The sequence below is a fragment of the Xiphophorus hellerii genome, chromosome 15 (genome assembly GCF_003331165.1).
Source record: "Xiphophorus hellerii strain 12219 chromosome 15, Xiphophorus_hellerii-4.1, whole genome shotgun sequence".
Taxonomy (NCBI): Eukaryota; Metazoa; Chordata; class Actinopteri; order Cyprinodontiformes; family Poeciliidae; genus Xiphophorus; species Xiphophorus hellerii.
Window position 1 is genome coordinate 7,743,916 of NC_045686.1, and position 26,474 is coordinate 7,770,389.

Genomic DNA, 26,474 nt, shown 5'->3' on the forward strand with positions numbered 1-26,474 from the left:
TAATTCTGATGAGGTAAATAATTTGGAGCATGAAATCCTTCTTAAATAGAGTTACATTGATAATTTGTATGTCTTCATGATTTAAAAAAAACAAATAAACACTTAATTATCTGGATACTAACTGAAAACGTGTTTTGCATTTCAGGTGGACATCACTACGATAAAAACCAAGTGATTCTGAACACACTTGACAAACATAAACTACAGCAGAGATGGGATGTGGAGAGCATTTAAACGGCCGTGTTGAACTTTTTCCTCATTATAAGAAGAACTTTGTTGGAGGCCAGAAAGGACAATATTTGACTTCAGAGCTGTGCAACCTTTTGATGAGGGAGCTCAACACGGAGAGTAAATTTTCTAATAATGTATTATTACCCATTAAGCATATATTAAGTAGGAACTTGAAAATACTTTGATTTTTAAACCTACATAAATGTTTCTTTTAGGTTTGTGTAAATTTTTCCATTGGATAAATCTGTTTCTCCCCGATAAGTTAAACAGTGTTACCACTCTTACTTTGTAACTAGCAGCATGCCGCTGTGCCCTGCCTTACATTCCAGCTGCATAAAATACAAGCAATAATCACTTGTCTTTTTTGTTTTACCAGAATTATTAAAGCTGTACAACTATTTTTGTCAATAAATATCTTAAATATATCGCATCTGCATCACTATTTTATAAATGTAGAAAGGATAGATTAAATAAGAATTTATTTGTTTTTCTCAAAAGGAAATTCTGTGAACATGCAACATGCAATACATGGTTATGTTATTCCAGCAAGAAAACACAAAAGAGTACAAACAAATTCAAGTCTTTTACTGAGAAACCTTTAAAGATGACTAAACCAAATTCCATGTTATGCATATATATTCATCAACATGTTTCTGAGTCTGGATAACAACAGAATGGTGACCTGATTAACTTTTAAATGTCACCATTTTAAGTGTACTTTAATTTCAATAGAGCATGAACACAGCATAATTTAAACACCGTTTATAAATATAAAATGGCGCAGAAAGGTGAGCGCTGTAAGAAAAACATCATTTGGCTTTCTCCCTTTTCTTCTTCACCGTCTTCTGCTCTTGACCTTCCCCATTTGGAGTTCACAGTCTGTTGCTGTGAATTGTAGCATTGTGAAAGGTCAAAGAAGTGCACGAGGGATTCTCTTGGCAATTTTCCATCTTCAATTTTGCTGCAGTGTTTCTTGCACTTTTTGCTCAGACTCCACGGCCTCCATGTACTCATCGTCTTCAGCCACCTCAACCACAGTCTTCCCCCTGGCGTGACCCTGCTCCAGCTTCTGGAACGCTTGAGGCACCTGGCTAAACGGAAACTGGGCCTCCACAACCGGCAGGATCTGGAACGATCCAGCAGAGAAAAATTCAGAAGCTTAAAGTAGAATCGCTTCAATAGGTGTGGGTGAAAAATTATGAACTGTTGCCTGTCTAGAGTTGCAGTGGGCTTTTTTCATTCAAATGCTTCATAAGGGAGTTTCCCTGTCTTCTGAGCCTGTAGTTTTTGACTGAAGTTGTTCTGTTCTATTTTGTGGATTCAGGACAAAATGAGCCAGTACTGAACACATTAGTCTCTCCCACTGCAAACAGTGACTATAACCACACACTGCAGTCAAAGACAGTGAATATAGATTTTTTATTTTTCAAAAGCGAGACATAGTGGAAGTATAAAATCTGCATCCCCACACTTATCACCCCTCTGATAACAAGGTCTTAAAATAATATTTCATAGCAGAAAAATAATCTCACACAAAAAAAGTGCATCCATCAATTTGATTACATTTACCGTTCTAGACGTAACCGTTTGGACAGAGATATGCTTTAAAAGTCAAAAGTGATAAGCTGATGTTTTGTTTTATTTCAAAAATATTAGAAATAAAAGTTGTCTGGTTTTTTTGTTGTTTTTGTTTTGTCTTTTTCACACTGACAGGTTTTGAAAATAGAAATACAATTATACACATGTGATTTATGTGTATAATAAGCTCTGCTTTAGCAGTGCCAAATGTGAGGGAGAGGTTAAGAATGTGATGAGGCTGGACAATCCTCTGCTAGTCCAGCACCGGCAGCTCAGCTTGTTATTCTGGTCAGCAGCTCTTGTCTTTAACAATGAATGGAGGGCGCAATGGCGTCACTATAAACCAGATAGTGGATGTGTGTGTGTGTGAGTGAGTGGTGGTTTTGTTATTTATGTGTGTGTGTGTGTGCTTGTTCCCCAGCTTCCAGCCACTGGTCAGAGTGTAAGGCAAGCTGTAAGCCCCCCAGGACAAAAGGACAGAGGGTCCACATGCCTCGGCGACTGGCTGCTCAGCACTGTTTTAAAATCCATTCACAGTTTCCTGGCGCCCGACTCACATCGCCCCCCAGCAGCGCACGCCGCCACGCTGCCAGCTAAACCAAGCGAGGCACTACGGGAGTTTGATTCTCGCTCATTTACAAAACCGCGGGGAAGCGTTGAACACAGGCATGTAGGGAATCCCTGGCATGTTCGTTATTTCTGCTCTCCATGATCTCCATCACAGCATGAGGTCCACTGTCAGCCTGCGACTGCTGTGCAAATCAGGCAATTCCCAACTCTGCTACTTTGCCAGCACCCACAGCTCTGAATGTCAGCTTCGCATGATATGAATATTAAAGCAGCACTGAGGCAGTACCTTCCCTGCATCCACCAGCCGGCTGACTTCATCCAAGGTGGGACCGTCAGGAGCATAAAATGCCCACCTGTAGAAAACTCCGCTGGAGGTTATGTTCTAGGAGGCAAAACAGAGTGAAGGCAAAAATGAGAGATAAAACAATCAGGACAACTGATGAAACAGTTCGTTGGTATTTCTAATAAGAAACATTGCAATGAATAGTCTCTTTATTAATGTCCATATTATTTTAGGACGTCATATTTTTGCTTTTCTAATGCTTTTAAGCAGATCTGTATCCAATAAATGTGTTTCGAAGCGAGAAAGTGATCCGATTTTTATTTATTTTATTGGGAAGCTGAAGTCATTGATTCCAAAACAAGTTATACACAAACTAAACTTGTGTAGAAAGAACGTTTGCACTCTGCTGCATGGCAGATAGTGAGCCTTCTTACATTACACCACAACTTTTAATGTACTTTACAGGATTTTCTGTGATAGACCGAAATTAAAATAATGAATAACTTAAGTGAAGGACATAGTTTAAGAAAAAAGACCATTACGGTTTGTGGATGTAAGATAGAAACAGTTCAAGGTGCAAGTAGATACTTTTTCAAAGCTTTATATGACAAGGGATGTTTTCAACACTTCTCTAACATCTGCAGCAGTGGTCCCTGACTGATTCTTGACATCTTGAGTTTATAACAAGCTGATGAGGTAAATAAATTATTTAAGTCAGAGTGGCAGGAGCAGCAGTCCACCAAAAAGATGCAGGACACCGATCACCTAAAGACTGGAATAAGGTCCCGCCGATGGTTCCTGCTATGTGCACATTGACCACTAGAGGGCTCAGTTGTGCTATGAACTCCCTGATGTGATGAGATGAAAGCTAGATGGTGGTGGTGAGGCCGCTGCAGCTGAGCCCCACCTAACTGACCAGCTGGCTGCTCTCATGGACAAAAGGCCTCGAAGGCTTGGCAAGACATGCTGTATTGCTGGTATTTGCTGGTGGGGAGAGTCAGTCAGTCGGCTGTAATCTGAACAAATACCAAATACTGCTGCGTCAGCGGCAAACGCGCGCGTACACACACACACCAATCAAGTCGAATCTCCTCGCATGCACAGACTCACTAACAGCCAGCCAGCCAGCCCCACTGCGGCCAGCTGTGCCGTCATCGCTGCCTTCACTGGGCCAGGCCAACTTGACTCAGTCCCTACAGCTGCTCCACCCTGTCCTGTGTGATTCATGCATTGCAGTCATGAAATGTTCAAAATTCACTACTACTTTACCAAATGAGAAGATCAAAGTCTGAAATTCTTACTCCAAGTCTGATTTCTTGCTAAAGTCTGAAAGGCAGCCAATGTAGCCTGGTCATGTGAAGACACGATTTCTCACGCCCTGTTGTACCTGAACTTCAACTAATCTGATCAACTGAATGGAAGTAAAATGTAGAGGGAACTACAGGTGTCTGAACAGGTGTGCATTCCCAGCTAAGCTCTCTTGAAACACCGTTGAGCTTTAAACATGACACCTTTGTTCAGGAATCCCCACCCAAACTGATCGATTCATGACAAAAACAGATTCGTGTGCATTTAGAGATGATAACTTCTGTACAGAATCATTCAAGCGATTCATGTTTACCTGAAAGGCTTTGTTGTGCAGGGTCAGCCCAGCGTGAAGTGATCCATCTAGCAGCCCCATGGAGTCAGTGTTGAGGAGTAAAGGTGACACCAGCGTTACATACTTCGCCCCTGACCAGGGCTTCAACAGGCGCATGGCCCACTCCTCCGTATCTTCTCCCACATTGTCCAAAATAACGTCAAACCTAATGGTACAGCCACAAGCTGTTCAATTTAACAAAATCATATTGAAAGTTAGGTTAAGATATGTTTTCATCAAAGCCTATCTTTTCACCTCTCCATCATGTCCAGTTTTTCAGCCACATCTCCTGCAGTGTAGTCAACCACCTCATCGGCTCCAAGACCTCTGACGAGGCCTTCGGCATTCTGAGAGCAGGTAACGGTCACATGGGCACCCCAAGCTTTTAATAACTGGATAGAAAATTTTTTTTCTTTTTAAAACAGATGTAAACTGGCAGCAAGAAGTTTTTCTCTTGTTTATGAGAAAAACATTTGGTTAATGAGTCAAATGTTCCAGCAACAACAGAAAATGAATTCGATTACTTGAATTGAGAACGTTCCGACACCTCCAGATGCTCCAGTGATCAAAACTCTGAGGAGGAACATAAAAACCAGGTTATTTACCATGTTACTCATTTAAGCAATGCTGTCAACAGAAACTGCATCATCCTGGGGTACAAAGGAAATTATAGGAATGGAAGATATGACCTAGTGCCTTGAAATTGTTTCACAATAATCGCCGCTGTTTTTCACACATATTCCAAGTTAAAACCACAAATTTGAAAGTATTTTTTTTAGATTTCACATGACCAAAGTGCATCCAGAGCAACCAACAGCTCTAAGACCCAACTTATGTTTAATTTAATCTCAGTAAAAAGTTGTGGAGAAATCCACCACTCCGCATCACCCTGAACACACCATCCCCACAGTGAGACAAAGTAGTGGCAGCATCTTCCTGTGGGAATAGTTTTCTTCAGAAAAGCTTGTTGTTAAGAGGAAAAACGATAATAATAATTACCCAATTCTGGTTAAATAAGGTACATCTTATCTACTTTACCGGAGGAAACCCTGTCTGAATACGTTTAAGATGTTGATACTTTTATAAGGCACTACTTGGTTTATAAATTAAGTCTTCTGTTTATTACTGTGATGAAGAAAAGAGGAGGAAAAGATACAGTTATTTTAACACACCAACTTACAGAAATGACTCTTTCCTCAACATGCATAACTTACATTTTCTGTAAATAAAAAAATAAAAAATACAGCTTATGGTGAAAAATTTATCCAAGGTCATGCTGCTTCTTGCCTTTTATTAAAGGAGTTTTCCCTGCAAAGACCACCTGCATTCACAAGCGCAGAGAGGGCCGTGTTTGCTACATAGGGGATGGATGCAGCCTCTATGTGACTCAGTGATTTTGGCTTGTAGGAAACCTACAAAACAAACAAAAACAGTCACAATAAGCCTAAAAGAGCTGCAACAAAAGCAAGGCGCTACAGAATGAGAGAAATATAGCACAGAAAGAAAACAGGCCAAATTATGTGTCTGCAATTACTGCCACAGCAGCTACTGCCACCAAACAAACCTAATCCTAATTGCTTACACAGCAGGGCTTCATAACACACAATCACTTGAAATAATATTTTCTACAGTACATTTTTATATTTTCCATGAAAAACAAACAATTACTTCTAACTAATCTTAAACGCATGCACTGATGTTATACAACAGTCTCTATATCTCACCTCATACTCTGTTAGAGTCACATATTCTGCCAGGCTGCCTTGTTTCCACGGTGGAATAGCAGCCCACACCTAGAGGACCAACATGACATTTAACAAGGTGAACACAGCTGAAATTACCCGCCCACTCATGGTGTCTTAGTCTGGCTAATCAGCCATCTAGTAGAAGACGGTTCCTGCCGTTTATCATAATTAACTTGCTTTAAAGGATATTTTTAAACGGGCGGCTCACTGCTGCGAACAGTATGTTGCTGGAAATCTTTGTGTGTCCTTCTGTTCCTTAATCATGTTCACTTGAAGACGAATTCGCAAAATTGCATTTCAGCCTACAGGAAGACACTAATGTGGACATGTGGGAGACGACACAGTAGGCGTCCGTAATTATTATGAGTCAACTTAATGTAACCACCGACCAAAGAGAATCTTTTAGTTCCAAGAAAGGACCATGAATAATAACAGTGTAACCTGTTACTCAGGTTACACTGTTACCCTCTGACTGTAATACATAGTCAGAGGGTTTGACTATGTATTATAATTGTTGCCATTTAATGGGGGTGAGATGAAATATCTCTCTTCGGTTTTGGCTGTGTCAACATTAAAGCCATGTCACTGGTTGGAAATGTGTGTGAATTACTGGAAAAATAAAGAAAAAATTACAAATGACTGATGTATATTTTTGTTTTTGATATATTTTTATGCTGATCAGCTCACAGTCTGCCCACATGAACAAGCCTAATGGCTTCTGAAGAAAAGCTTTAAGGTCAGATTAGATAAAGATCAAATTTTCTGGCCACATTGGCAGGCAGAATGTACGAATTTTAGAATTTAAAAACACTGTATGAACTGTAAGGCAGGATGCTGGTGAGGCTAGCGGTGAAAAATGGGGCACTGTGCAATGATAAAGGAATATCAAAAAAGGGCAATCCCTTAATTCCCCAACTAAATCTCAAATCAAGAAAGAGACTGATAGATTTTCAACATAATTATCTATGCTTTGTCTATTTCAAAATAAGTTTTGGAATAGATCAAGCAGGTTAGCATTAAGCTTTTGGAAACTGCTGATCTCACCCACACTGAAAATCTGTGGACTATTCCTCAAATTAAGAATTACTCCAACAGTTTGATTGTTACAAAAACTATAGGTTGAGGTGTTCATTAGTGTCACCATCTAAAGAAAAGCGTACCGTTCTGTGGTGGGCTTTGTTCCTGAACATAACTGAAGAATATTCAGGGTTTCTCAAAGTTATTGTGTAAACATTCCAAACTTTTTATTATTTAAATCTCCAGAATTTTGTTTTGAGCTTAGCCCATTTTGAAATGTTAAACATTTCAAAACAGTCTCATTATAAATGTACTGTATGACTGAGATTTCTACAACTTTATTAAGACCTTCAAAAACAGAAGGTAGAAAAGAAAACAAAGAAGGAAGACTAGATCAGGGTTTGCACCTGTGGCTCTGGAGCCATAAGTGGCTCTTAATCATTTTGGCTAAAAATGATTTTAAAAAAATAATAAAATCAAGTACTGGTAATGTTTTGAAGAGACATAATAACATATGTAGGTTTTAGAAGTTGCCCATAATTTCTTTATGGAATTATTTCACTGAATTTCCACAACGGGATAACACTAAAAGCACCAGTATGTGTTATTAGATCCATTATTCTTGTCATTAATCAGGAAACTGAAGCTTTCATTTTTTATACATAATTTCCCACAGATATTAACATCCCATAAAATAAAATGTATCCATCTTCTTTGTTCAAAGGTTTTATGTTGTTCTTTATTTTAAAGCCTAAAATTGAAATAAAATAGTTTTTCCATCATAGCTTTTTAACAGAAATTTTAAATTGTCCTTTTTCAAAATGTTATGTAAAATTACATGGCTAATTCCAGGTGCAAAACTTGGATGGATTAAAAAGAAGGAGGTTTTTTTTGTATCCATATTTTGATCTCATTTCCGAATTTAATCTTCTATGGTAAAAGTCAAACATCAATTATGCCAAATCTTTTAAATCGGGGAAAAAAATGTTGCTGTCCTTTTCTGACATTTACTTCCTTTAAAGCCATAGTTTGCAGATAAATTAGAAAATATTAGAATAGTCTCACTGCACAAATGCATGAACCAGGAGAAGAGTACAAATAAATTCCACATTTTAGTATTTAAAATAAGCATGTACAGAGTTTCATTATAAATGACAACAAAACAACAAATTGAGGCTGCTAAGAGGTAATACAAAAAGCTACACTGAATAAATTGTAAACATTTCTCAAAACTACTGGTGGTATCATGAGCTGTAGTTGCTTTTTCTCCCAGATGTAACTGTTTATTGTAAAAATGAATAAAACTATGAATATTTTCAAACACCAGTGAATTTCCAGACTATTTTTTTTATGTCTGCTAAGAGAGCAAAGGGATTTAACTTTCTAACAACCAGTCAGAATCAGTACGTTGGGAAAAAAAAAAAGTTTGAGCAGAGAATAGCCAAATGCAGAACAACATCTGACAGAAAATCTGTGGAGTCACAAATGAAGAGGGTTGTGGATAAGATAGGTCCTAACAGTTTGAGAAACTTGGAGAACTTCTGTAAGGTAGAATGGGGAAATATTGGGAAATGAAGGGGTGGGTGGTTCAGTATGTTAAAGAAGATTGAATTCTGTTTTTGTATCAAAGGGTGCTTTGTGCATATTTTTGCAACACACTGGAACTGCTCTTCATTTTTTCTAAGACAGATTTGTATTGAAGTGCTTACCTCATCTCCTGGAGCAAAGTGGGTTACCCCAGACCCACAGTCCACTACTACACCTGACAGATCACGGCCAAGAATGAGTGGAAACTCACTAAAGCTGTTAACCAGAGACAAAGGATCCCTCCTTAAGTTAAGCAATGTAGCTCCGTAACCCCCTACAGAGGAAAAAATCGCAAATCATATTCATTTAAATAATTAGATCTTGTGTTATTGCTGATAATGCCAGAATAGCACTTACCCCTCATATTCAGATCCAGAGGGTTGAGACTGGCCGCGCTGACGTTTATCATCACATCATGTGCAAAATTAACAGTCGGGATAGGGATTTCTTCTGTGTGCCTCAAAACTCCACTAGAGCCATACTGATCAATGACCCAGGCTGACATGCTCTGCAGCCTTGAAGGTGAACTGCAGACATTTCTGCAGCCAGTCCGGGCTAATGTTTTGCTCCAGCCTGCAGCCCTCCCATTGAACAAACACAGAAGCCTGACTGATGCCATAACTCTGATACAGCGCTTTTAAACCCACTGACAGCTAAGGTAAGCTTTAAAAATATGTCATTTACGACTGCCTATTTGGTACCAAGCTAGCTAATTACTGGACAAAGCTACAAGGCTAATGTCAGCATGTTTAACTGGTTGCCGCAAAACATGCATGCCTTAAGGTTGATAACAGACTAAATACATCGGCGACAGTCCACCTGTGTGATACTGGGGTTCTAAATTTCAATAAGCATGAACTACTGAGCACAAACCTGCAGAAAAAACGCCTATTTCTATAGCATAAGTTATCAAACAAGCTAATCTCTAAACTCAAGGAGGTAGCCAATCAGATATTAGTAAACATTGACTCTGTCCAATAGTGTGGAAGAATTGGTTGTGACGTATTACGTTTTGATTCGTGTTTCCGCCACATTTTTATAATGGGGATTTTTTTCACGTCTGATTGTTTCTATCCGCATGTTAGATTTAGATATGTTGCTCAGAAATAAATACATGTCGAAGATGAATGAATACATAAATAACTAAATAAATAAATCTGTGAAATGAGATGGACATAAACTCAGAAACTCAATAAGTTAGAGCTTATTGAAATATACATTTTTAAAGTCTGTTTAAATAATTTTCAAATTACTAATCATGATCAACCTAAATGAAAACAAATGCCTGTTATAAGAAAGTGGTTTCAGTTGGCATTTCTCCACAAAACATAAATAACAAAAACGCAAAAACACAAATTAAAAGTTACAATTTCTCAGCAAAAAAAAGTGAATAATGTCAAGGTTTTAGAAAATGCAACCCAGGGGAAGCATAAAAGAAAATGAAGCCTAAACTAAATCCTTGAGATACCCGCCAAATAAGTGGGGACATATTTGTAGTTACTATTTTTATAATTTAGTTTGTTTGTTTTTTTATATATCAAAACGTCTCTTCTAAATAAAATGTTGAATCTCAGTGAGACAAATAAAAACAAAGTAAAAAAATAAAGAATATTTCCCAAAATGAACAGTTGATACAGAGTTCTTAAGTTTAAAATGTTATGATGACTTTTTCCAAACACTTTTTCTTTTTTTGTTATTATGACCAAACAACATAATCTTAATTTCCTCTAGAATAAATTAGCCTCAGTCATTCTGGTAGCTGCCAATTTCAGTAAATGTTAAAGATATACATTTTTAGGCACCCTGGCTTCTTTCAGTGTCTGAGCTTATTTTTAATGTTAAGCTCACTTTACCGTGGACAGTGACACTTGTGTTCCAACATCCTCCAGTTTGTTATACATTTAAGTCTTGGTTATTACCAGCCGGTTGACTTGGTCTTGGTCTAGGTTATAATTGAACACCCAAACCAATTATAGATTTTTTTAGAGATAACAATTATTGTCAAATGTAAGAGAATCTTTTAGACTCACTTTCCATCTGTCAATGATTCCAAACACATCAAAAGTTGCTTGGAATGGATGAACGGCAATATTAAGTTTCTGGAAAGGTGTTGTCTTTGTTTTAATAGATGGCTATGTGAGTAAGCTAAATGAGCTCTACCAAATCTCCTAAAAAATACTGGTGAAATATCCACCTAGAATGAGGCTTGCTAAAATATCCACCTTGTTGATGGCTACTGAAACAGAATCGCTTCACAGCAACTTTCTAAGATGCATCAATTCAAACTTTGCATGGATAGTTACAGTTAGTCCAATGTTAATATCATCCTTTGAGAATCTTTGGAAAAATGTAAAGATTAGGATAAGAACAAGGATGCTGTCCAACATCAAGAGCTTATTGCAAAAGATATATAATAAAAATCATCAGTAAAAAAAAAAAAAAAGCAATTATAGCGATTGCCGTAGCAGAAACAAAACGTCTTGGCTCAGTGAAAGCAACTTTAGATTTAATTCTGCCAGGGGCTTGAATAGTTTTTAAATTAATTTTGAATAAATTTTGATTCACACGAGAGATTGGTTTATATAAATTTTTGGACGTCATTGGTACAGTCAAAAATCAGAACCATAAAAACTGTCTCCACAACAGTTTCCAAAACAATTAAATCTATTCAGCTCCTGGTTTTTTCCCCCTAATATCATAAAAGGGAAAACAAATAAAATATTCATAAGCCAGCATGCTTGAGAGATTTTGCAAACAATAAATTCACTGCTGAGTGCCCCATCAAATGTACGGATACGAGCCAGAAAGCTAAAACTAATGGAGGGGCCAGAGAAAGAAAAACTGAAAACCTAATATTTACGTTTCAATTAGTCACAAGGGGCTATAAGCAGATGGCTTTACATGATGTCTAAAAGAACATGGCACTTGCTGCATGTCTTTAACTGCTTAACGGGAAATAGTCATATTCATTCCATGCAGTGTCAATATCTTTAACTATCTTTAACGCTATAAATATTGCAACTAAAAGACTACATGAATTTAAAGCAAACTGGTAGTATACGTAATCCCCCTCAAAAGATTAATCCTTAATTCTATCTTTGCAAGACTTGTGTAGTCTCAAGAAAAAAAAAAGAAAAAAAATGTGCAGGAAAATTGAATTATGTCTTTCTCAGCAATTCATAAGTGGCTGGAAAAGTAAAATTTGTAGCAGCTTAAATAAATAGATATATTAAATAACACTTGTCTGATATGTGATGAGGCCTACTGATGTTCTCTTGTTCCAGAAACTGAGGACAGAAAGGCCTCGGCTTGTGTGTTCGTGATTCAGCTCAGAACCAAGTAACAAACAGCTATGTCATTATCACCAGAACTCCCAGCAGAAAGCCGACACCATGGAAATTGGGTGCTTTGTCTGTGCTGGCTCATTATGGTGTTTCTGCCTAATGATTTATGCCACCGGTTGCCACATTAAAAAAACAAAAAAAACTTCAATTTCATCCTGCTGAGAGCAGAATGCATCATCCTACAAACATTACCCTGACAAAACTAAAAATTTTCAAATACTTTGCCATTTATTCAAGAAATGATAGACTTTATGGGTAAGTCTATTTCTTTTTACAAAAATACACATGCAGTGTAGTTTTTCTAGGTCTGTCATCTGTCTCGAGACCTGTGGCCCATCTCAAGCGGCTGCTCTAAAAATAATATCTTTGGTCTAATTTCATTTGGTGGTCATGAAGAAGGGCAGACAGTTTTTGACTAAAAATGAACACCTCCTGGGTTTCTATGCTTTCCTTCTTAATGAATATAAAGTGTCCAGCAAAACTACTCACATCCCTTAAACTTTTTCAAATTCTCTAGTTACATCCACAAGGCTCGGTGTATTTTATTTTAAAATATATGTATCAGACTAACATAAAGTAGGGCGTACGTATCAAATAAAAGGTGAATATTTTTAAATAACTTTAATAATAATAAAAAATGAAGTTCTGATGTCTTGGCTGGAGGGTGTCCCAACAACAGTTATCAAGTCTTGCCACAGATTTTCAGCTTTGTTTAGGAATGGACTCCTCTGACTGAGCCATCCTAGGATATCAATGTACTTGGATCTAAAGCAGGCGTCTGTAGCTTGTGGCAAGAGGCTCTTTGAATCTTCCATAATGCCTCTTAATAACTTTGGCTAAAAATTATATTGAACCAACTAATGTTTTGTTGTTGTTTTTTAAATATGGATAGAACAGCAAATGCGGATTCAAGCAATTTTTCAAGTTTTTGGTTTTTCAAATTGCATTGAATTTTGACAACAAACAATGATAAATTGTATATATTTTTCTTGTCATGAGGTTGTAAAACGCTTTTTTCTTCACATCATTTTGCACAAATATTGACACCCAAAAGATAAAAAGGTATGCTTTTTTTTTTTTTTGCAAAAGTTTATTTATTCTTTATTTTAATGCCTAGAAATCTAAATAAAAGTATGGTTATTTTCTATTGTAGATATTTATTTAAAAAAAATAGTTTCAAGCGGTCATGTAGTATTTGCAGCTCTAAATTGATTTTATTTAGCTTGCCTGAGGGCAAAAATGGTTCTTTGGACCATAAAGGTTGCAGACCCCTGACTGATCAGGTCAGTTCTCAGTAGGCGTACTGTTATAGATTATTTCCTGGTTCAAGACATCTCAAAAGAACAAGTGAGGGGGAATGTAACAGTGTTTAGGTTTAAGTTGTAGAATCCCACTTGCTTTATATGGATCAGTGCAATGGGGAAATAGTTGGTCTGATCCTGCAGAATTTGATGACATGCTGCGTAGCCAATTCAGCCATTTGAACTATCTTTGATAAAGCAGGGTTATGTCTAAAATGAGGGAAAATCACCTGTAAACACTGGAATTGGACAACCCAGTTCCAAACCACTTTGCTTCCCTGTTCCTGTTAAACCCATGGAGCTGGTGTGTTCTGGGTGATGTGCAGTGTTTGTTTTCTAAACTCATGGTATTTTGTATCTAGGCCAAAAATTCCCCTAGCTGATTTCTGGCAAACTACAGGACTTCTAATTGCTTTCTTCAACAATGGTTTTCTTCTTTCTACCCTTCCATAAAAGCCAGATTTGCAGAGTGCACAGCTACAGTAATAGTTTCCCTGTCAATAGCTTTTCCTACCTATGCTGTGGTTCTGTGCAGCTCCTCCCCCACCTGCATGTCACACTTTTCAAGAGGACAGATGTCCAGCTGAACACTGAGACCCCGCTTCAGTTGGATGAAAGATATGAAAGGCCACTAATGGTGAATAATGATCACACAAGCACCACTTATTATGTGACAGGTCAGTTCCCCGCTGAACAAAAAAAGAGAAAGAAAACAGGACTTGGTGTTCTCATTTTTTACTCTTAAGGGAAGGTGCTCAAAAAGAATGTGCTAGTTGAATTTTAGGAAACTGGTAGCAATGAAAGAAAGAAAGTACCCATCAATGTGGTGCATAGACAGGTCACTTTTTTTCTGAAATTACCAATATAGGTTATTTTGCCTGTCTTGTGTCTTTACTTTATGTGTTTAGTTTATGATTGTTGCTTAAACTATTGCTTTTCTTTAGCATGGACTGGAAAGCTGTAAAGTTGATGGGAAGATGGATTAAGCTAAAAGCACTACAATTCTGGAAGAGAACCTATAAGTTGTTTAGGTGTTGATTCACTGCACAAAAGAAAAAACATGCAATGCATCCAGATCTACAATGGGATTATTTACTGTATGTCCTGTTGTAAATGGGACATAAATAAATGGGACATAAGACTTCTTATAAATACCAGAATAACCAAGGCATTGTGTGTTATCTTAGTTCAATTGGAGAAAAAAAACATGAATGGGCAAAAAGTCTTTTGATGTACAAAGATGTACCTATTCCAAAGGTCTTGAAGGTCTTTTGCTGTATTCTACTTGCAGCAAAATGTGTTTCTTAAAAGGATTTATTCAAGATAGGTGAACAAATGGACACAGAATAATTTCAAAAACCATGTATGTGGTATTTATAAACCACAAAGGTCTATGGCTATGACATCAAAAATTGTAAAAAATAAAAAGTTCATGGGGTGTGTTTATATTTGCAAGGAACTGTAAGTAAAGGAAGAAATCATTCATTAGTAATGAGGATGCAGATCACAATCATTGTAATTGTAAGATAAGGCGCTGGTTTTTGTAAACAACAGCAGCCTCAAAGTTCCTTGAATCGAATAATCCACGGCCTCATTTTCTGCCTGGAATATACTCATTTGTGCTGCACGTTTACAGAGAAATTCATGCTTAATGAACTCAGCCATTGGGTCACACTGGGGGATTCAGATTTTAAAATGCTCATTAGTGGCCATATTATATTGAGTGTGACTGAGATTTTCCATCTGCATGTTCCTTAGATGCACAGCAGTACAGGCGCATGAAAAGGTGAAAGATAACAGGAAAATAAGCAGACTAGGCCATACCTTGGGTAAATGCATTGGCAGTGAACATTGATGCTTCATTATGTTGCTAGTCAGTAATTCCTCACGTTCATCCATCCTTTCAGTGTTGAGTCAGATTATTTTTGACACTATTGTTTCTTGTTCTTTTATCAGGATCTAACCGGAGTTCTCTGACATGCCAGAGCAACAACTGTTTCTTATTGAAATAATATCAGAATTATCAGTTAAATATGGAATATTACAATTTAGCTGAATTCAATTCAAAAATACTTTATTAACCTCCAAAGGAAAATTAAATGTTGTTTTTACAAGTCATATTTACCTAAGTGTTGGATTCACTCCTCCCATTCCGCTAGGGGGCGCTGTAGTTGTTTTGCATTGGTAGTGGAGGGGAGGTGAAACAAGAGAAAAACTTACGGCAGGCCAGTAATACACCGAGACTGCCGTTAGCTGAAGCTAACAAGCTGAAGCTACAATAAAATCATATTCTAATGGCGTTCATGAGTGTTGCCCAACGTGGTGAGTTATTAATGCTGTAAGCTGTGGGGAGATGAGTTTTTTGTTATCTGTTCTAAGCGTGAGCTTGCTGAATTTGCTAGTGCTAATTAGCCCAATGCTAGCTGTGTTTGCTGCACTGTGATAGTTGAATGCCGATGTTTATTATATGACAAAGTGTTCTAAGAATAAACTGCCTTATAACAGGTTAGTAAAGCCTAGCTAATAAATCTATGTTTAAGTTTGTGTTGATTGAATTCTGCAATACTACGTATTGATGTTTTGTTTTTTCTTACTTTATTTACTGTTTAACCGGACGGCACGTCCGTGTAAAAGCACTCTGCAATAAAAATAAACAACAACAACGACTATCTTATGTTCTTTGTAACACTAAGTTTCTTCAAAGAGTTGATGTTTGAAGAACTGTGAATGGCTGTGGGCAGAAGAAGCCTCTAACTGAAGTCATTCTGTTGTTGATTAATAGTCTGATGAAGAACATGCACAGGGTCGTCCATATTCTTGATTTTCTGAAGAATTCTTCTTCATGAAAAGGTTTCTTCTTTGCAGAATCATTTCTTAGAGGTCATAAAGAGCCTTCTAACCAGTCTGTTGAGCTATTTTCAGTCACTGACTCTGATGCTGCTGATGAAGATGAAGACAGAAGACATGCATGCATGAAGGAGGGTTGCTCATGTCACATCCCTACCCCCACAAGATGCTGCCCTGGGCGTTTGCCCAAGTTGCCCATATCAAAACCACCACTGGTCTGAGGTTTTAGCAGTCCAAACCTTATTCAAAAAGTCGAGAAACAATATTTTAATCACGTCACACTGTATCCCCAGAGTTGGGGCAAAAGCTTTCATAGAATATAATGTTTTAGAATTTATTTTAGCTGTACATTTTTCGAAGGTGCAAATTCATGTGCATACAGACTAGCTTGTTATATGAAGGAAAGCCAGAACTCACTGCTGTTTGTGTCACAGATTACATCTCATCAGCAGACTTCCTCCATAGCGTACAGACTGCATTGGGGACATGTTGCTTTGTCCACCCTGTTTATCCAGAGGTGTAGGTCTGAATGTACTGCTGGTGAACTTATTGTCTGCTAGGAACTCTGTGGAGCACACCCAAGCACTCCAAATCCAAAATCCCTATGTAAATGAAAGTTTCCATTGGTGTCTAAAACTAGACACTCACCTTTAAAAAAAATTTAAACTTTAAAAACAGATTTTAACTCAATTTCAGTATCTTATGTGTGTTACTATTATAAGCATTTATTTGTGTTTGCATGTTCACTTTTTACTCCTTTCAGAAACAATACAAGTTGGTGCGGTAATTTATCAGCTTGTATTGAAAAAATGATACTGATCATTTATCTCTAAAAAATATTTGTGATTGCATCATGCGTGTATTTAGGCAGCAGCAAGTTTCAAATAGGTATTTTGTGAAAAAGTACTTATTTATTGTTAGTTGATAAATATTGAAAAAAAAAATTGTGTTCGCTCATACAAAAAGCTGGAGCCACAGAATTTGGAGTCCAGTAGTTATTGATTCTTTTAACTTTTCTGTGCATGAAGGTCTGACATGTGTTATGTTTGTAGTTTTGTATGATAATTTAGATTCTATGGTTTAGGCTCTCTTGTGTGATAAGCATCACAGGTGTTGAGTGTTGTCTTGGATAAAATTTTCAACATGTAAAACAATGAAATCTCTTGTGTAGGATATCTTCAAAAGATAAGCAGTGCCCTTTAAAAATGTCCATACTCATTGAACATTTTTCACATTTTCTCGCATTACAACCACAACATTCAACTGTTCCATTGCGACTTTATGTAATAAATGTGCAACATCTGCCTACTCCAGTCCTCGAGAGTTGATAGTTCCTGTATGTTGTAAATGTGTCCATGCTCCAACACAGCTGAATTCTCTCCTGAGTATGTCAACCAGTTTCTGCAGTGGCCTCATGGGGAACCATTTATTTGATTCAGGTGTGCTGAATGCCGCGGAAACATCTGAAACATACAGGACACAGACTCTTGAAGACTGGAGTTGGCCACCAGTTGGACAGACCAGCACAAATTAGTGCACAATTGTGAAGTGGAAGAAAACGGACAGATATAAATATGAGCAGTGTCACAGAGTCTGTTTTATAAAGTTCTTTGCTCCATATCCAGCTAGAACTCTTTTGGGGTTTCTATGAATTTTGCATGTCTGTAAGCCTGAAAGATAAAGCTGGAGAAAAGACTCCCCTCACCATTTTGCTGCCACCACCCGAAATATATTTGTGTTCAAAATGATGTGATGTTTACTTTCCTCTATATCTCTGTATGTTCACTTGGAAGTAATATTTTAGTTTTGTCTGACCAGAGCATCTTTTTGCTTGTGTTTGTTGTATCTTGTTATTGGCAAACTACATGGCTGATATCTTATAGCCTTTAAAGCTGCAGTATGTAACTTTTACAAAAGATATATATATTTTTACATATTTGTTAAAACTTATTATGTTGTGACAGTGTGGAATGAAACAAATAATCTGTGAAAAAATCAAACTCCTCTTCCTTCTTCCAGTGCTCCCAGTACTAACTAGAAAAGACCAATGAGAGTCAGGAGGCAGTCAATTATGCACTTGTGTGCCGTACATCGTTACCTCCCGTCTCCACCCAATGCATTTCTTCAGAGAGCAATAGAAGTACAGGGAGGAGGTGGAGGAGCTCAATCTTTTCACAGATTATCTGTCTCATATTATACCTTCATTATATGGTAATAGTATTAACAAATATGTAAAAAAAAACAAACATATTTTTATAAAAGTTACATACTGCAGCTACATCGGCTACTCACCTTCCAAAAGACTAAATTTGTGGATTGTACAACTCATAGTTGTCTTGTAGACAGATTCTCTCAGACCTGTGGATCTCTGTAGCTCCTATAGTGTTCATGAGAAATGTGAGTGAACTAGACCAGAGGACATTCCTGTGATCCAGAAGAGGCAGGGAAGGAGGTCAACTTTGTGGTACGAAGTCCTCTTGCTGTGTTTGGAGGAAGAAAAAGGAAGAGTACAAGATCACCATTCCACTTAGGCAGCATGGTGGTGCAAACATCATGGTTTGAGGGTGCTTTTCTGCATAAGAGACGGGATGACTGCACAGCATTGAGGAGAGGATGATTGAGGCCATGTATCAAAAGATGTTTGGCAACATAACTCCTCACGTTAAGAGCATTGGAGATGTGTGCAAATCTGGTCAAGAACTACAGGAAAGGTCTAATATCTGCAACCGTAAATAGTGTACCAAACATCATGCTCTATTTTGTGTTATTTCAAATTCTAATTTCACACAATAAAATGTTAACTAACTAGTTTTAAAAAAAACATACAATGTGATTTTTTGGATTTTTTTTTTACGATTATTTCACTCACAGCTGAGGTGTTCTCACAATGAAAATTACAGACCTCTCCATGTGGGAAAACTTACAAATACTTCTATGAAATGCAATCTGGTCAGTTTCCATTTTATAATCTGCAGCCTTTTACTGCTTTACTTTGTAAAATGCATGTTTCATTTACATTTACAGGTAATATTGATGAATGCAATAAACTCTACGAATCATGACATTAAGTAGAATCTGAGCTTTGACATGCTGGAATCACAATATTTGCATATTTGTCTAATATAAGGCAATGAATATTTTCAAAGGACAAGTTAGCCATCAACCATGTCCTTTTCAGAAATTCAGTCTAATTTACTTGGATCTTTAATTAGAGAATCACTCTGGCGCAAATACAACAAAACTTTCCCCACAGCTCATAGTCTCGCACCTAATTGGGCAACATTCTGAAAATGAGGCACATTCATTACAGAAATGTCAGTGCCTGCCGGTGGAGTGTGGGAAGTAGAGAGAGGAATTGGAGGAGGTGTGAAGGGGCAGCAAGTTGAGCTGATAGTCTGCTAATAAGACATCATCAAGGAAAAAGGATCCTCAATCTTTTCAAGAGGCACAATTTAACAAATGAGCTAGGAGTAGAATTAACACGATAGACATTGTGATGCTGTACGAAATCTATTTACACAAAATTGACAACATTTTACGTTTGATATTCAAATTGTTTTTCTTGATAGGTTGTTTATAAGGAAACACTTGGAATGAGATAGAGCATCAAACTTCCACTACCAGGTGGATTTAGTCTGAAAATGTGCCTATTATTGATTAAAAAAACATTTTTCAAATATTTTATCAACAAAATAATTGTTTTCAATTATTTTATCAACAACAAATCATCTATTATTTTAGATGATCTGTTTGCATGAGAGCATTTATTTTAAATACTGTAGAAATGCAAATGTTGGGTGTAATTTTATGAAAATCTTCCAGGATTATAAAATTATAGTTGGTTAACCTCACTAGTATGAATACCAAGAAAGCCTGTCTGATTAGTTTCTATTGTTTAGAGGGATTTCTTTTAATGACATTTAATTTTACTGAAATGTGTTTTACAAATAAACATGATTTGACTTGACAAAAGAGAATACATTGGTAAAACCTGGCAGGCTGGAGGCATGGGTATGAAATATTATAATTATAATTTTAATAGAAAACCATTCAAGAGTGATTTTTAGCTAAGAAGAAAGTGAACCAAGCATAACAATATGCCACATAACTAATGGAAAATGAACAATCAACAACCAATGTTGTTGTCTCACACCTTTTCTCAGGTGTGAGAAAAGGAAAAAAATAATTCCAAAATTAAGATCGATAGCATGGAGCTGCTCTACTCAGTACTGTTGAATCCTCCCGAGGAAACAATTCAAATCTTTCCCACCTTTAAAATCAGCTGACCTTCTCAATTACTGATCAGTAATTAAAGTGTAGATAAAATTCAAATGTTGCCGCTGACACTACATCTATTGTTTTGTGAACTGTAAATTTGATGCATTAGCAATTACATAGTTGCATCTATTTAAAATTTTTATCATCTCTTTTATTTTGTTTGCATTCAAAATTAGATGAATGTTTTCACTCGATGCTCTCTGTACTCATCAGCCATCTGAGTATTTCTGTAGATGACATTAGTCTGACTTGTGCAGGAAGTCTGAAGTGTACAAAGGAATGGTGAGAGTAAAGTGCCACATGTCCCTTCAGTTTCACAAACTGGTCTGTCTGTCAGCTATTCATTGACCAAGATGGCCTCCAACTGTGTCTCCTGGAGTTTCCGGCAAAGCAAATCAGACTGAATTGTGTGAAATGCACTGCAGAAATCAAAGAACATGATCCTCACAGTGCCGACTGCTTTGGCCAGATGACAATAGGTTTGTTGAAGGAGGTGTATGATTGTATCTTCAACTCCATCTCCATGGCAATATAAACTGCAGGGGCTCCTGATATCTACTTGTTTGCGTACTCAGGTGGGCCAAGGTGTCTTTTGTTTCAAATGCCAGACATGTAAATAATGCATGAAAGAAATAATTTTCGTTTCAGTTTAAACTGAATTAAAGACTATGTAATAAAAAAGAGAAGGCAAAAGAGAAGAAGTAAAACTTATGGAAGCATTAAGTCAACAAGGCTTATGGGAAGTAACCATCATCAGATTATCTAACAGATGCAAAGTCAGCAACTCTTTTCCCAAAGTTTCCAGGTGACCTCTGCTTTGACGAATGAGACAGCTTTCCTGTGTTAGGGAACTGTTCCAGAGAGAAGCACCATGGTTAATGATGACGGTGTTTTTGAAATCCCCCAATGACGGCATAAGCCATAATTACACAAAGAAATCCACTTTCTTCTGTTAGTTTGAAGAAAGTAAATGAAAGTAAATTTTATGACACAAAATCAAAACACATATAAATATAAAAAAGCTGTTACCTGTAGCTTTTCAAAAAAGGCTTAATAAAGCTTTAATATATGTATATACATATATATATATTTGAGTCATCCTGATGTTTTCTTGTTATTTCCATTTCACCATTAGAACATATTTGTGGGACTTTCAGTTATTACAATGCTTCTTACTGGTGAAACTACATTGACAGTAAAGCATAGACTCAGTGATATCCGGCAAACCAGATGGCCCTGACTCTGTCTCTGACCCCTGTGCTCATTGTGTGCAGGATTAGTTCATATACATTGCAGCTTCCTGGCTGAGGCTGCATATATAACCCTGTTTGTATGCTCAGTGGGTGGAAGCAATTCCCAGCAAACAGGTGCTACGGTGCTGCATCAGGTATCCTTCTAAAAGATTAACGGAGATGAAGCCGCTTTGTCCTACATATTCAGTCAGTGAGACCACAAACTGAGGAGCATCTGAGTTGCTGGCAGCAGGGACATCAGGGTTGTAAATGTGGGATACAACCTGATTTGCTTATGAAATCAGGTTAGCATTTAGGGCTCTCACTCCTGTCATGTTAAATAGGTCATTCAGTGCTTATGAAAGGACGACATGTTGCATGGTGGCAGAGCAAACGTGAATTTGTTTTATCTTATTGTGTAAAAAGAAGCAAAATCATAACCTCAACTGACTGACTACACAATGGACAAGCGATAAAGAAACACCCATCAAAAAACATTTTGATCCAAAAAGGTGCATCCTGGTTAAAGGACGGGTGTTCAGAAAACTTAGCATTATCAGGTCTCCATGGTGACTACAGCTTCCCCTCATCCATTCATCCATTTCCCTGCCTAATTGATGAGCTACATGTGATTAGAAAAAATGAGAGTGAGAAACCAAACCAGTTCCCTTTGTGCTAATTGATCTACCTCTTATGATTGTGGATGCAGCAAATGAGAGCCTTATTGTGTCTAAAAAAACAAACCTCCTGAGGGGAATGCAGTGCAGAAAAATAAATACAGCAGACCATCTGGCAGGAAGGAGTTTTTAGCTAATTTCCAGCCCTTTGGCTGCCTTTTTTTCTTTTCCTTCCTCCACTCAATGATCATATGGATGAGTCTCTGCAACCCTTTTTACCAGTACAATGGAAACCACCTGATTTACAAATCACTGAAAAATGAATTCAGCAAAGACTTATCTATAGGAACAGTGCTTATGCATACTGAAATGGATATTTTGAGGGTTTAAAAATGTGGTTCTGTTAAAAGGATGTAGGCAGTTAACTTCTCAACACCTGGAAATAACGATTTTGTCTTGGTTTGGTGCAAAGTCACAGTAGTTAAATCTAAAGCAGATCCAATTGCAAAGTGTACTCTGAATGTATTAAAGCAACGTTAATCTTAAGAAACTGCACAGCAGTTTAAGCAAACTAGTTTGTGCACCTTTAAATTGTTATGTTACAACAGCGAGCTCACTGATTATTTTCACAGGAATTTAAAGTTGGAGGAAGTGCACCACCTATTATCTTCCTCTGTGACACATGTAATAAAACTGAAGCTGTAAAGCAATTTTGTCTGGGAAAAAGAAAAGTAAAGTGAAGTAAAGTACAAATTATAACAGTGTTTGATGTTAATGCTCTTTTATTTATTTTTCACTGCCTTGCTTTTCTACCCGGTCATTGCACTGAATGACAAAACTTAGGTTTTCTGCAGAGCCAAAAACTTAATGCAATAATGTTTTTGTGGTTTTAAATCTCTTCGCCTTTGTACTAGATATTTACTCTCATCAGAAATCATTCATGTGTTTCAGTTTCAGTTTAAAACATAAATATTCCTGGTGACCTACTCCTCCTTAATGAGTGTAAATAATCATTACCTTCTCTATACACAACTACCCAATCCAAACATAGTACAGCTTCCAGGTCCAACTAATTTGATTTTATAGTAAATAGTTATCTACTACAGGTAAGGAATCGAGCAAGAGTTTAATTTCTCTCAGTTGTCAGACAAGAGTTTTGGGAATGGTGCTACAACTGAGTTAACAAATTCTAGTCACTAGTCTGAGTGACATACAGCTTCTATTTCCCAAAGGAAATTTAGAAAATCCAACACAAAGCACCATTTCTATTACCTTTTATCAGATCCTCACTTAATAAAATTCTGAATCATCACTTTCAGGTTGATCAGAATAAACAACAAAGTCGCTGTTAGCAAAGTCATCATCAACTCATTGTTTCATTATTCAACGAAACAATTCATTGTTTCGTTGAATAATGTTTCATAATTCATTGTTATAAAACAATGAGTTGTTTCATTGAACTGTTGGGAATAAATCTAAATTTGAGATGTGCTGTAACGAATGCAATAAAAAAGTAGTGCGTTTCTTTCAGCTTAGTAAGTAATTAATGTTTGATTTCTGTATTTTGCTTTTTTTTTTTTTACTCAGTCTCAAACTAACCAACCATATTTGTGTTTCTGCTCTGAGTGGCAATCTTTCTTGGAAAAAAATAAATCTGTAAATAATTTACAAGGACACTTGTCCTAACATCCAAAGAAATTGCATTATTAAGAACAAACTAAACAATTCTTTGTTAGTGTTGATAGCATTTGTAAAGAGCTTTTACTGGTTCATGCTGTGTGTCAATACATCCTGTGTTGATGAGTGAGATGTACTCACAGGCAGGAAGGACAGCAGCCTGTTCTGCTTATGAAAGGCAAATGCTAACAGGAACAGAGGATTTGCATGAACAGAGAACATAAGTGATAAAAATAAATGAGGATCAGGATGAGCTCATCATTGCATATTATTTTGCTGTACCACAGCATTTAGATTACAAGATGGTTACTCAAATGGGTGTTAATGAATTTAATTTATTACACATATGGTTTTTAATTGCCCAATATTGTTACTGTATAAGTAACTTTTGTTAGTTTAATTTCAATCCATTTGAATTAGAAAACAATATTATTCATGTTAAATTTTCACAAAATCTAGGAGAAGGGAGTAATGTTTGTATATAATCTCTGGCTCAGTGTAAGCACCTATCAGAGGGCTTTTTCTTTGCTTACAACATTCTTTTTTTTTTCAATTCACAAAAATTAGGGATCAACATGAGTTTTGGTTTCTTCTTCTTTCTTCTAAAATAACCTTTGAAGGAACATAACCTTTCTGCACACTTACTGCTGTGTGCTCCACTTAATGTTTGCATAATCCATCTCCTGAATAAGAACAGCATGACTAACATTTATTCTTCCTTCGACAGTTTTAAAAATCATATTACGCTGCGAGATCACTTCTTGAAAGCAAAACACAAAGACAGTTTGGAGCAATTAATTTAAATCCATGATGTCCCCCAGTTAATTTGGGGATAATTGACTTCATCAAAAACATAACAGATAGACTTTGAAATATAGTTTTGGTTTGTTGAATATTTAATGCTTTGCTTTTTAATAGTTTCATAACTGACTTTTGCAATTAGTACAAAGTAGAGTATAACAAGTTTTTACTGTATTGTAAATGACATTTTTCAAGATAGTATAATGTGATTTCAGAGCTCTTAGTGTTAGAGTAGGTATGCCACTTTTCTGCACATCTGACATCACCAAACATGACAGCATGTCACTGACTTGTAGTCCAGTCAGATACATTGACATTAATAGTGTCCTATAACTTCAATATAGCAATATTGAAGGTATACCTCTGTGAATGGGTACAATGAGCTGTAAAATAAACTGACTGTAAATCTAAATCCTTCTGCGCAGATAAACAGACGTTATCATTTAGACCTATGTAAAAAAAGTAAAAGCTACTTCCAGTTGTTTCCTGTTGTTTTGTGTCTTACAGACATGAAACCTGACACAAAGCAGGGAGGCCTGACCCCTGATGACCTAATCGTCACCGTATCTTATATCAGACTTTACCACCCAAGCATCCAAAACATTAAACCGTACATTTATTTTACTTCATGAGTCATAAAGAAAATTCACACCCACAAAACGTTTCTCCCATTTCACAGTACCGTATGTGAATAATGACCTTGCAATAATCCCACTGCTTGTTTTAACATACAACAAAGATATGTATGAAACAGAACATTGTTGGTGTGGGTTGGAACTGGGTCATGATATGCAGGTGAAACTGTCCCTGCAACAGTGGCACCTGTCTGAATAATTCATAGAGTCAATCAATGATTAAAGGTTTGCTGGGTGTCACACCTCATACCACGGAGAAGGTAGCTCTAGGTAGCGAGGGAACTGTATCAAAGCTGTGGTAAATGCTCTCTAGAGATGAAATGAGGATCTCAATCAGAAGATTTAACTGAAATATTTAGTTTTTATCATGGCATCATCACATCCTGTAAACACAACACTGTTGTTGCTGGTAGTAGTCAGAGTACCTTGATTCTTTACAGCAAAAATGTGGCTTGTAGACTGTTGCTGCTAATGGATCTTACTGGAAGCACCAGTTCTGGTGAAAGAAAGGATGCATCAGTGGATCCAATGAAGGAAAAGGAAATGTTTTCACTGGAAAAGTGCTTCACGGAATGAGACCATTATCAGTGGATAGCTACAAATAAATGCAAAAATACCATAAATATGCTATGAAAGAGTTTTTAAATTAAAACAGCAGGTTCTGTAAAATTAACTCTGTATCTGAAATACTTCACTATATTTTGTTAGGCTTTAACATGTACTTTTTACATTCTATTTACTTGTTTTATTTTGTTGTATTATTATGGTAAATTTTCTTTTTAATTATTTACCATTTATGCTTTTATACCTTCCGTTAGTAAATTTAGTCACATTTGTGTTTAAAAAGGGTTATGTAAATAAAATTATTATGTATGTTAAACTTCAAAAATAATTACCACTCATAAAAATAAAAGATTTGCCGCATCATTTTAAGCTGAAATAAGGTAAAAGATTGATTTATAATGCATTGCTGGAGTACCTTTATTGTGACACTCTACTGTTAATTTTAAGAATATAGTTAAAAAAGCAATTATTATTATTATTAATAATAATAATAATAATAATAATAATAATAATAATAATAATAATAAT

At 36.6% G+C, this 26,474-nt stretch overlaps 2 protein-coding genes across 3 annotated transcripts in view; one reads left to right on the forward strand and one right to left on the reverse strand.

Moving 5' to 3' along the window:
* Positions 1-656, forward strand: part of LOC116734405 (uncharacterized) — a 33,935-nt gene extending 33,279 nt beyond the window's left edge. For both annotated transcript variants that reach the window (XM_032585780.1, XM_032585779.1), the window contains one exon: positions 146-656. In XM_032585780.1, the coding sequence (XP_032441671.1) occupies positions 146-234 (89 nt within the window). In that variant the 3' untranslated portion in view covers positions 235-656. The remainder of the gene's footprint in view (positions 1-145) is intronic.
* Positions 657-795: 139 nt separating this feature from the next.
* On the reverse strand, positions 796-9,593 carry LOC116734406 (reticulon-4-interacting protein 1 homolog, mitochondrial-like). Its single transcript, XM_032585781.1, has 9 exons — positions 9,008-9,593; positions 8,773-8,924; positions 6,026-6,094; positions 5,589-5,713; positions 4,826-4,874; positions 4,557-4,693; positions 4,284-4,467; positions 2,666-2,761; positions 796-1,357 (listed from the first exon to the last, which is right to left on the reverse strand). Exons 1-9 carry the CDS (start codon positions 9,267-9,269, stop codon positions 1,184-1,186), a joined length of 1,248 nt encoding a protein of 415 aa, XP_032441672.1. The 5' UTR covers positions 9,270-9,593; the 3' UTR covers positions 796-1,183.
* Between the last annotated feature and the right edge of the window lie 16,881 nt (positions 9,594-26,474).